Source organism: Nothobranchius furzeri, chromosome 12, assembly GCF_043380555.1.
Source record: "Nothobranchius furzeri strain GRZ-AD chromosome 12, NfurGRZ-RIMD1, whole genome shotgun sequence".
Taxonomy (NCBI): domain Eukaryota; kingdom Metazoa; phylum Chordata; class Actinopteri; order Cyprinodontiformes; family Nothobranchiidae; genus Nothobranchius; species Nothobranchius furzeri.
The window spans coordinates 36509487-36522195 of NC_091752.1; the positions used below are offsets into that span (position 1 = coordinate 36509487).

Consider the following 12709-nt stretch of genomic DNA (forward strand, 5'->3'; position numbering starts at 1 on the left):
TTCAACTTAAGTATCTTTTTAATTGACCAATTTTTAATTCTTGGTCAGTTTATTAATTTGTTGGAATAACTTTATTTAGATGTCTGATTGGGACACAGAGCAGAGCACAGAATTAAGAATTTAACTTTTGGGTAAATACAGTGTTAAAAAATGATTCAGCTTCAGAAATGTGCATCAACTGATGTTATTCGACAAGACAGCTAGATTTAAATAGCACATTTCCTACACAAAGACAACTCAATGTGCTTTACAGCAATATTAGTGGATTTTAACATGCAAATATGATGGAAAACATACAGACATCAGCCATGAACATTGGCCTAAAAATAAGCAGCACATACCAGCCATTGGATGACCACGACCTCTAGATATCGGCATCAGCAATAAAAAAAAACATGTTGGAACTATTTCTGTAATGATGTCCCCATTCCCACTTCTCTCACTTCACCTTGATAATGTGCCCCCCCCCCCCCCCCCCCCCCCCACACACACACACACACACACTCCTCTCTCAACGTTCCCTTCACCTAACACAAAAAATGAAGAATGCTAAAGTCCTCCCTGCAAAGTCTACCTCCCGTTCTGTGGAGTTGCAGAGCAGAGCTGACATAATTTAGTCCCTCCTCTGCTGGTTTGATGTGGTACCTTTGAGCATGGTCGAAAGAGTCTGATTTAAAATGCAGCTACATGAAAACAATCACAAAATGTCACATATACTGTAAAATGTGATGATTCACAAGAGTCTGATCCCACAGTCCACAGCAAAGAAATGGTATTCAGCAGCAAAGCAGCTGCCTACAGCCTCACATGGTACCAGCCAGGTGGTTTTATTGTTCTGGCTCATTGGTGAATACAGACTGGAGTATTACCCTGAGCTGTACATGCTCTCATAATGCAGATGTTCCTGCCTCCTCTGCATTAAGGTTTCACAAGACTGACGTCATGTGTAGATTTGTCATCTAAAACTACATTAATGGTGTGATTAGCAAACTTTTTAATGATCTAATTCATAGTGTGGCTAAGCACGCATTAATCGTCTTTTGGCTCATTTTAGGAACCTGCAGCCCTGGGGTTGGGGTGAAAACACTCAAACTGTGCAAAAATCATTTAGCCTTCGAACAAATGGTTTACATTTTTTGAGAACACCAGATTGTGCAGAAGTGGAAAATCAGAGGCGGATGTTTGTGTGTGCTCTCTGATACATGCGATGAAGAACAGTAGCGCCTCTGTGAGGGGCTTCTTAAGGCTGAAGCTGTTATGTTATTCTGTCGTTTTCACCAGTTCTTCTTTTTCTCTACTTTCTTTATCACCCTGTATAGATACAGTAAATATAGTGTTGATAATTGTTCTCATGTACATATTATTTGGCAAATCAAACCAAAATATGAGGACCAAGGGAAGCAACCCTTGAAGGGATGCATTTATTTCTTACAGATTTCAAACAAGCTACAAATGATGGACATTAAGTTTAGGTTGAGTCCTTTTCTGAGGAGGGATTGTAATGTAGAGTCCTTTTAACATTTATTTATTTTTTTTGTAGGCATTTTAAAGGTCCATGAAGGAATGAGACATTATTGCCTCCCATTAAAATCTAGTTTTTGGGATGACTTAAAACGTCAATGCTCTTATCACTGAAACAGTTTTAAAATACTCGTTTTTTATTCTTGCTGCTCAATAACTGACCTAAAAATAGTTTTTTAAATTTCAGATTGTAAAGATTTAAACGCCTTAACACTTGTGCACAGTGCTGAGTGTTTCTGCCTGGACGTTGAGTGTATCCTGTTGTTTGTGCTGCAGTCCACAGATACATAGCCGTGTCAGTTGTCTCATGATTTATTCATACTGTGAGTTTGTGTAGTTGTGTGTACTGCTGTTTGTGTATCTTGTTGAGACTTTATACGTTAAGAACATCAATACACAAGCTCAGTTTGGATGTTTTGTGTGAAATGGAGAAAGGTTTGTGAGAATGAACAGCTTTTTTTGTTTTGTTTCAGGCAACCGGACAAACTGGTGGTGGTTTGGACACGTAGGAGCCGGAGGAAATCATCTAAAGTTTGTATTTTGTTGGTGGCCTTTTGTATGAAAGTACATAAACAATTCTGATTTCCACATAATTTGTGTTTTTGTATTGCGTTGCTGTCCTGTAGTCCCACAGCTGGCAGCCTGGCATCAAAAATCCATACAGAGGAGTCGTCGTGTGGCCGGTACCAGAGAACATTGAGATTACTGTCACACTCTTTAAGGTTTGGTTTCCATACCTTTATTAGTACGCATCTAATTAAACTTCCTGGTCTACTTAAATGTGCTGACTAATGAAAGCTGACTAATGAAAAGGTAGCTCGATACAGTGAGTAGTTACCTTTTTTGTCTTTGTTGGATCTCCCTTCATTACATATCTCTGTTTAGTGGCACACGAGAGTATCTCACTGGCCATCTTTAAATGTTCACCAGGGTTCAGTGTTTCCCTGCAGGACATTTAACCTCGTATTACTGAAATTTTAAATAAATTAGAAAAATGTGCATGGCAAAATCTTCTCTCAAAATAGTAATGTAGACCGTGCTGGCACGAGGAACTTGTGTTGAGTGCTTCTCGATAAAGTTCTCAGAAGTGATGAATCTGAGACAATTTGGTGAGGGGTTGGCAACTAAATTTCAGGTCAAATGAGGGTGAATTGTAAAGAAATTGAGACATAATGAGGACACTTAAGGCCTGCTTCCACTATTGGAACTTTTACCGGACCTTCGTAGTACGTGTTTCCATTACACCTGGCCGGTCTGAAAGGACTGCTATTTGGGCTATTTCAGGCTATTTCAGGAAGAAAACGAGTACCTGAACTGGGTTATATGCTCGAAGTCACTGCGTGGGACTTCTGTTTGTTTGATGCTGATTGGTTGTCACCAAACAACCACAACCAGCATTTGTAAAGAGTTGCTGATGAAGCAGTCGAAGAAAAATAAATTAGGGCGTGTTGAAACTGCTTTCAAATTGCCATTTCTAAACTCCCAAGGCCGAAAAATTCAGTGGAAATCCCCCCAAAAACCATAATTTACGGTACTTTGTAGTGTCATTAAAACTGTTTTTCAGGTCATTGAATGCCTCTTTTTACATCGAAGAGCCAATCTCAAATCATCCTCTGAGCAGTGTTAAACACAACGTACTTTGGCAGTAAAAAGGTCTTTAATGATAATAATGTCAATGGCTTTAGGCACTGATCGGTGACATCACTCACTGTCAAAACGGTCGCTATAAACTGAAGTCTTAGCAAAGTCCTTAAAGGGCCGATTTTGTATGGTGTCCACAAAGGCTGGGTGAACCAACCCAAAGTATTTTCCTTGTCACTTTCCCCACTCCCAGGAATTTTCCAGAACATGTCTGTAGAAAGGCAGCTATGGTGATGAAATCACAACAAGAACATTTGCAGAGCTGTTGCAATGTGTTTGCAACTACTCACATGCCCCAGATGACTTGATCATATTTAAGAATTGTCCCAAAAGTCTAATTAGTCAGTGTGATTCCAGGTGTTGGTGCGCTTATTTTTTGCACTTGTCGACTGTCACAGATGTTTGAGATACTCGCCTACATCTTGTCACTTAAAGATCTGCTCAGTTTTCTCAGCCTTGCATGCTGTGGCCTCTTTTCTTCCACTTCCTTTCCATTAAAACATAGCTTAAAAGGGCTGTCTTGGTAACAAGACACAAAGTCAATCCACCGAAGGCCAAGTTTGCCCCGTACCGTTGGATATGATCCAAGTCAGATAGCACTGGCCAGATCTGTAATTTATTACCTCCGTGTCTTTGTGGAGCAACTTCCATTGATTTTTATAGCTGGAATTAAAGTTAGGCAAACACGAAACAAGGCTCTGATTAGCCATAAGTTCATTAAAGTCATTATAAAATCCTGTTGGATGTTGAAAGGCTTTTATTTACATCTGGAAACAAGGAAACAATGACCGGTGGTGCGGCTAATAATGTTTTTAAAGGCAAGGCAGCTTTATTTATAGAGCACATTTCAAACACAGAGGCAGTTCAATGTGCTTTACAATTATCAGGACATGATATGAAAACAGCTGGTGGTTCTGTTTGTCATCGGGTAAAGTTAAAAATGCAGCTCCTGCTGCATGGTGGGAAATTGTATGGCTTCTGTGTTTACATCCAAGTCATTAAGTGTGTTTACTCAGAATAATTTGTGCAGTTTATTAAGCAGAGAGAATCAAACTTAAACAGTCAGTGGGGTTCCAGTAGTACCTGCCTATACCTAAAGGTCTAAAACATCCTTCCTTTTTGTATTAAAGCTGCATCAATGCTGGAATACATCTGCAGCGATAAATCTAACACTCTAGATATTACTGCAGCGTGTTAAGTGAAGGTGAAGTCAACCCCCAATAGATCTCCTCCTGTTTGTCCTGAAGCTCTGCAGCAAAAACAGCTGAGCTCAGCAGTGTTGAATCATGTACAGTAAGATGTGCACCAGCAGGCAGCCTCGCCTCAACTTTCTAAACATAAACACAGAAATTTTAAACAAACCCAGTGCAGAATCAGTGCTGGTATGAAGTGCAGAGTCCTGTATGTAAAAGCCCAGAGACCACAGGTTAGAGGTCACCCTAGACAGGAGAATTATTTCATGCTAGTTTCAGATTAAGGGTGAAAAGAACATAACAGATTCAAGTTGTTTAACAAAGTGAAACTGACAAAAAGCACACATACACACAGTCATGATTTCTACTTTTACTTTTGCAGGATCCTCATGCAGAAGAGTTTGAGGATAAAGAGTGGACATTCGTGATAGAAAATGTGAGTACAGTTGCTTCTCTTTTTCCTACAGTTGGGTCAAATGAGTCATATTTAATGACCATCAACATTGTTGGTTCAGTCAGTACATATTTTGTTTTTTGTAAGATCTGTCTGCCACCTTGTGGTCAATTTATGTCATTACAGCTTGATTTGTCAAGTTAAGGGCTAGATCCTCCTTCAGGAGACTGAAACAATCCTTGTTGATGAAGTTTTACTGATGTTCTTGTGAAACACGTGGAAAACTACTGATGTTCTTGTGAAACACGTGGAAAACTTGTGCTGATGGTGCTGTGGTGTTTCCTTTATTTTCTGGCAGTTGGAACAGCAGACATGATGTCATAGTTTTGTTTTGTGCCGCTGTGAGTCACAAATGTCCACCTAATATTCCAGAAAAGAAGTGTGGACACTTTGCTCGTTTTACAGTAAGCACAGATATTAGAAAAGCTAGAATTCCTGGTAAAGTCTTGAAGACAGGGTGGATGGACTTTTCTACTGCAGTAGGGACTGACCTGAACCAGAGGGTAGGGGACTGAGGCAAAGACTGAAAGACGACTGTTTAAACTTTACAAAGTGGAAAGTTTCTGTTCATACGGCTTTTTTCATCCCTCAGCTGAAGCTGTTTATGTTACAGGGTGTACCCGAGGGACATTTTTAACTAATAATGCTGTTGTGGGGATTTTTTAATGGAACTTGTGGGAAATAAATGTTGGTTTACATAATTCTTAGCACATAAAATTAAGGTATTTTATGAGGCTGTGCTGTCAACAGTCCTAAAAGATCCAACATGTGATGTTGCTTTAAATAAAACACAAAGAGCAGTTAACTGGTTTGATGTCATTTGCTGGGTTCCTTATATAGGAAACATTATTTCTGATTGGCTTAATCAACTGACCTGAATTGGAATGTTTATTATGTGAAGTGCCTTGAGACGACTCTTGTCGTGATTTGGCGCTATATAAATAAACTTAAATTGAATTGAATTGAAAAAGTCCTTTAACCATTAGGAATCATGGCAGAGCTTTTGAACACAAAACAGGAGGCTGAACATATTTCAATAAGAAAACTCCAATTTATTTAGATAATTAATATTTTTATTTATAATCTATTATTCAGGACCAGCCCTGACCATATAGGATTCATGGCACTAGCCTCCATATTTTTCTGTGTGATTTAAGGAATGCACAATACCAGATTTGTTTAGAGTACCAGTACTTAAATTTGAGTACTTGCTGATACAAGTACCGATGAATTCCATTACACTACTTAACAAAATGTGTTGCATTTTAACTAGGGATGCACCGACATTAAAATTCTTGGCTGAAACCGAAAATGGGGAAACCAAGGCTGAAAACCTGAACACCGAAAGGAATGATCATGTTAATAATTAGAACATTAGCATTAGAAGGACTTAAAATTAACCTTTTGAGCGCCAAAGTTGCAATGTTGCGTTTAACAAGTCACAGCTGCAATTGTAATTCCTCATGAAGTTATTGTTTTTCACCAGAAGATAGCGGAGATGTGTAACTTCAAACTGAGCAACACTTTTGAGTATTTCTTTAGAACATTTTGTAGTTTTTTTGAGTTTGAAAACTGCCCCCCCGTTGGGAGGCTCCTGACTGAGGAGAGGAGACAAGCGGAGCACACAGAGGGTTAATATTATTATATTTTAGAGAGGAGAAACTTACAATGCTGACAAAACTCTTTGTCTACTAACGGCTGACTCTGATTCTGAAGGGTAATATTCACCCCTGATGATGGAAGATATTCACTCTTCCAGTCAATTTTTGTTTCATCCCTACTTTTAACACTGAATGTTTTTAACTAACAGCCACATCTTTTATTGGTTTTGCTAAAACTCACTTTATCAGAAGTTCATTTTCCAGTAAATCCAATTCCGGGTCGGGGGAGAGGTCCTGCCTCAGGTGGAGGAGTTAAAGTATCTCTGGGTCTTGTTCACGAGTGAGAGAAGGAGGGATCAGGAGATCGACAGGCGGATTGGGGCAGCGTCTGCAGTGATGCGGATGCTGAACCGGTCTGTTGTGGTGAAGAAGGAGCTGAGCCGGAAAGCAAGGCCCTCGATTTACCAGTCGATACACCGCCCAGTCCTCACCTATGGTCATGAGCTTTGGGTAATGACCGAAAGAACAAGATCGCGGATACAAGCGGCCAAAATGAGTTTTCTCCACGGGGTGGCTGGGCTCAGCCTTAGGGATAGGGCGAGGAGCTCGGACATTCGGGAGAGACTCGGAGTAGAGCCGCTGCTCCTCCATATCGAGAGGAGTCAGTTGAGGTGGTTTGGGCATCATGTTAGGAAGCCTCCTGGACGCCTCCCCATGGAGGTGTTTTAGGCATGTTCCACCAGCAGGAGGCCCCCTGGTCGACCCAGTAGATGTTGGAGAAAATACATCTCCAATCTGGCCCAGGAACACCTTGGGGCCCTGCCAGAGGAGCTGGTGGAGGTGGCCGGGGAGAGGACGGTCTGAAACTCCCTAGCTGGGATGCTGCCCCCGTGACCCGTACCGGGATAGGTGGATGAAGATGAGACGAGACGATGCGAGACGGGATAAAATAATGGCTGTGCTTTGTTGTGTCTGCAAATGTTTCTTCAAATTAGACGTAAGGTACAATAATATGTATAGAATTCTACTGTGAAATAATCAGAAAGCAGTCTAATGTCTCAATCATGTTGGAAGGAAGGTTAACATTGAAACAGATTTGCTGCTCTACCAGCTCCGGGGTTGTCAGTTTTTCTCCTTTTTAAAAGGCAGAAGAGGGACAAAGTTTTTGTTTACAGTCTGTCCCGCCTCTATACTTCCTGGTTCAGGAGACAATCACACGTGAGCCCGCAGGGTTGCCAAGTGTGTACCGGTGTCGGTACAAGATCTGCTCGGGTGCAAGATCGGCTCGGGGTCCGTCGACTGCCGATGACGTTAAAATAGTTGATTGGCTGAACATGAACCTTACGGAATTACGTAATCAAGTTACGTTGTTATCGCGTTACGTTGTTATCACGTTACGTTGGTCCAGGCAAATCTTTCTGTTGGAAAGATGGACAACTTTTACAAAGAAATCCATCATTACCTCTTTGAAAATACACTTTTAGCATAGAGCTGCATGTATATTAGGGCTGAACGATTAACTGCATGTGCAATTAAATTGTGATGTGACAAAAGGAGATTTTCTAATTGCAAAGGCTGCAATTTGGCAGCGAGTGGTTAGCGCAATGCTAATATACGTGGAAAAACCCATAGGAATGCTAATGCTAATATCACCGATTACATTCTTACAAATTATGAATTAGAAATGTGCCAAATGATTACATTTGGAGTCTAATAGAAAGTAAAACTACCATCAATCAAATAAGTACAGACAGATATTTTAGTAAATCCAGAAAACTTTTAACTCCAGAGTTTTGGCTAGCAGCTATGAGCGTACCTGAACTACGCATGGACAAGACGTCAAAAACTAAACACAAAATACTCCAATAAACGGGACACACTTCTTTCCTGCAAATACAATTTCACAGGTGTTGCTAATACCTATGATTCTTCAAGTGATGTGCTCAAAGAGGAGTTCAACATTATGAATAAAATACCGTAAATCCTCTAATACAGGCCCGGGCCTGTATTTGACTCAAGCTCATCAAGCTCCAGGCCTTTATTGGAAGGAGGGCCAGTATTAGAGGCAGGCCTCTATTTCTATTTGAGCAAAATGAACTAATGGTTCGCTAGAGTTTTTGACAATTAAAAGTGCGCCCACATTTTCAAAGTTAAACACATTTCTTTTAACAACGGTAGTTCCTGCTTCAGCCCTCTCCCCCCTCCCCCTGCGCAGCGGCCGCAAACTCACTGATGCGCCTGCAGCCTCTCGGAGTTCCTGCTGCTCTAAACATTAAAATAATTATTTCATTTTCTGTTCCTCACTTCTGATGACCTTCAATGGTGTCTGTTTGTTGCAACAGCAGGTACAAAAACTAACTTGTTTTTATTTGACTATTTTTCTGTCCTGTCTGTTTATTATCTTCCTGCATCTCCTCTCAATCCTAAAGAAAAACTGCTGCCTGGGTTCATATATATTCACCTCATGAGTTACCTTTGAACTGCAGTTCTAAAAGATCTACCGACCGCAAAAACAGCCGAGCGCTTGCTGTTTGGCGGCTGTATCAGTGATCAATGCGTCGGAGGACAAGGTGATGCGCGCAGCGTCCCGCTCCACAGCATGCAGCGAAACACATCAGGCGCAAATAAAAGACAGAAAACATTAAAGGAAATGAACTGACATGAACGATCGCGTGTTAAATTAGTTTTTGAGGTGGCGACACCTGATTGTTACTGTGGCCGTGCTCAGGAGGCAGATCTACCGACCGCGAAAACAGCTGAGCGCTCCCTGCTGTGATCTGTGCGTCGGAGGACAAGTTGATGCGCCCCGCTCCACAGCAGCGATACACATCAGGCGCAAATAAAAGACAGAAAACATTAAAAGAAATGAACCGACATGAACGATCGCGTGTCAGTACCTACGGTCTGGCACTTGAGTTTTACCCCCAAAAAGGAGAATGTGATCATACGATAATTCAATAGGGAGCGTGGTTTCACAGACGCGGAAGTGATAGCGTCGGTGCTCTAGGAAACCCCCGAGCGTTCGAGCGTCAACGAAGTGACACGGAAATGCCGGGCTTTCCAGAAGTAAGTAAGATGACTTAGTATGAGCTGATAGTTCGTTGGATTGATCGGTAGGTTGGAAACTCTGATCATGAATCTGAAGAAACGATGACTGAGTGGTGAGCTGGAAAGGCGACTTCCATTTATAGCCGCGGTTTGTGACGTAGGTGCGACGTGAAGGGAATCCCCGCGAGGGACATGCTGGGAGTCCCTACTTCGCGGATTTTCACCTATCGCGGCCAGGTCTGGAACGCATCTACCGCGATAAACGAGGGATTACTGTAGTTCATACACCCCCTACTGCTGCTCTCCAGAGTGTTCTGCAGCATAATCAGCACGTTCTCTTTGAACTTGATAGTGTAATGACCTGGCTGGGGTTGTAAGCCAGGTGCATTCTGGGTATTGTGTTATATGTGTTTCCTATCTTTCTGCTAGTTCCTATGTGCTGATTTGCGTGTTGTGTGAGTGTTATGTAAACCACAGGGAAGGTGATGTGTGTTCTGTGGAGCGGGTTGAATTAGCAAGGTTAACTGACACCGTGACTCTGTGTGGTAGGAGCGTGATAGAGGATCGTGTCTGTAGCGTTACAAAGCGTTGAAGAAAAAGCCTAAAATAGGTCTGCGTGAACCTCTACTGCCTCCTGGTGGTTGATTTGGGGACTATAACCCTGCCGCTGGGACGCTCGTACTTGCTTGTTATCACATTCCATCCGGCCACAATAAGAGACCGGCCATTATTTACCTCTGCTGACTCCGACACCGGCCATAATTGGAGACCCGGCCTTTAACTGAATGCCAGCCTGTATTAGAGGATTTACGGTATAGTGTTTTATTTTACAAATACCATTATAAACACAAACTTATGTCTTAATAAACATTATTTTAATAACGAAACTGCTAAATTCTTTCCAACAGTATAGATGTGTAGTGTATTTTGTCCGAGTGGGTTTGCCGTACTTTGACGTCATCGGCAGTCGAAGGAGCCCGAGCCGATCTTGTACCCGAGCAGATCTTGTACCGACATCGGCAAACACTGCTGCACCTGCCTTTGTAATTTGACACCAGATGGCAAAAAAGCAGAAGCCTTTTGGGAAATAAACCAAGCCAGTAACAGGAGTAGCCCAGAAGTTATTTCTCGTACCCCTAAGAAGCTACATGGTCCTTTTTGTTTTACTCAGTTAATCGGTTAAAGAAGGCTAGAGGCTAACGTTAAGCTAACAATGCTAATGGTGAATTGGGGGAAAAAATGGTTGGCCCTTAAAAACTCTCAAGCTACTTTTTCTATTCCAGACAACTCCATATTACAGTGAAATGTATTTATCTACTTATCAACTTACTGTGTATGACTCGTCTTTGTTAACTAGAACCTCCTGGTGCTAATCCGTAACTTGCAACAGTTGCTCAGAGCAAACTCTTTTGCTGTGATACATGGACTGCATTACCCAATTTGACCACAAAGATGTCATTATTCATGCACCATTAATGTTATCATCAGACAGACTGTTTCCAGCTAGAAAACACGCATCACTCTCCTTTCTCCATCGTTTACGTCTGTGCTGCTTGGAATGCCTGTGGAAGGGTAACCTTTGTCCAATACTCCGCTCACCGGCATGCATGAAGGAAGCAAATACATCTTAGGAGAATGACTGAAATAGTAACACATAGTTACCTAAATCTATTCAGGCCACTAGTGGTTACACTGATGTACCTCCTCCTCTGCTACCCAACTGCTTCAAGTGTTGTCTTTTAACGGTTTGTTCAGCGTATTTTGGCGTACATTAATGCTGCTTACTGGTTTAGAGTGAAAGTACAGCCTGTTAGAGGGAAAAGAAGCTCCTTTCATGCTGGTACCAGTCCCCGATTATCAAAGCACTGTAGTGTGAGTAAGTGTGCATGCTCTGGGTAATGGCTTGATGCGCGATGCTGGTATTGGCGTCGGTGCTTTTCTAGATATAATCAATTTGCATTCACTAGTCGATCTGAACAATAGTCGTGTAGGGTCCTCACAGTTCTGTTTTGATTTAGACTCAATTTGACTTTTAGTAGCTTAAATAATGGTAAATATAGCTCCTTGTTTTGTCAGGTGTCTGGTTCAAAAGACCTTTTAGTCTAAATCAAGTGTTATTTTAATAACTTGAATGTATTTTTGCCGTTTGTAACTACATGCTGCAAGATGAGACCATGTCTCAGCAGGTGCTTTGTTTTCAGTGTCAAAGGCTAAAATGTTATAGAAACCCCTTAAAGGAATTTCTGAGAAGGGCGAGAACATCTTAAATTCCCTCATGTTGCATCTTAAAAGAAGCTGCATCACTTGAGATCAACAAATGACCCTTTGACCCTTGAAAACCTCCACCTGTTTTTTAAATTACCTTTAGAGAATGTTGGTGGGAAACAAAAAGAGGTTAAATGAGGCGAGTTTGCTGAGTGCACTGATTCTGCCACTTCCTGTTCATGTCAAAGTTAAAGGAATGACAGCACGCTCAGAGCTCCACCATTCCCTTTGATAGTCAGTTGAGAAGACAAGCTGGTCAGCCGGCAGTTTGTGGCCGGAGCGTGGGAGAGAACAGAAAGAGACCAAGTAAGGGAGAGGAAAAAGACAAGTTCTTGGGTTGCCTACATCTCTGCATACCTGAGTAATAACAGAAAGATCAAAGCCATACCATAATCCTGACAGCAGGAATGAAGAGCACCGAGGAAGGAGGAATGATGGCAGGGAGAAAGAAACCTTACACCTTCACACACTCACACATGTGGAGGTCTTCTGGGTAATACCTGCAAACAAAAACTTTCAAGATTTATTATTAACTTTCATGTAAAAGTGACAAATCTGCTGATTGTAGTCTTTAAGGTCAGCAGCAACACACTAAGCATTGCTTTGTTTAGACTAGTCTTTAGCTTATCAGTCCTGCTGAATGAAAAAATGTTTCTCCAAATTAAAGCTTTATTTAATTATTATTATTGTTATTATTATTATTTTGAATTTTTGCGCAGAAACACGACAAAATGGCCCAAAAATGTCACTTCAGTGTGTTTGCAACAGCACATTATTAATTTTATGTCTTATAACATTTTTACTTTTTCAACAATTTTTTTGCCAAAAAAAAACAAAATTACTAAAATCATTAGTTTTAAAAGCAGAACTCTTAACAGCTGGTTGGTCCATTATTTAGGGGGATTGTATAAAATGGCCAAAAGAGGGCAGTCTAGCCCCAGACCCGTGAAAACCTTTTTTGTAGCTAATTTAATTTATTTTGTTTG

General features: G+C 41.2%; 1 protein-coding gene across 10 annotated transcripts in view; it reads left to right on the forward strand.

Annotated features, from left to right (window-relative positions):
- ehbp1 (EH domain binding protein 1) overlaps nucleotides 1–12709 on the forward strand; it is a 225295-nt gene that overhangs the window by 51035 nt on the left and 161551 nt on the right. For all 10 annotated transcript variants that reach the window (XM_070542571.1, XM_054750382.2, XM_015944984.3 and 7 more), the window contains 3 exons: nucleotides 1995–2052; nucleotides 2148–2243; nucleotides 4738–4791. In XM_070542571.1, the coding sequence (XP_070398672.1) occupies nucleotides 1995–2052; nucleotides 2148–2243; nucleotides 4738–4791 (208 nt within the window). The remainder of the gene's footprint in view (nucleotides 1–1994; nucleotides 2053–2147; nucleotides 2244–4737; nucleotides 4792–12709) is intronic.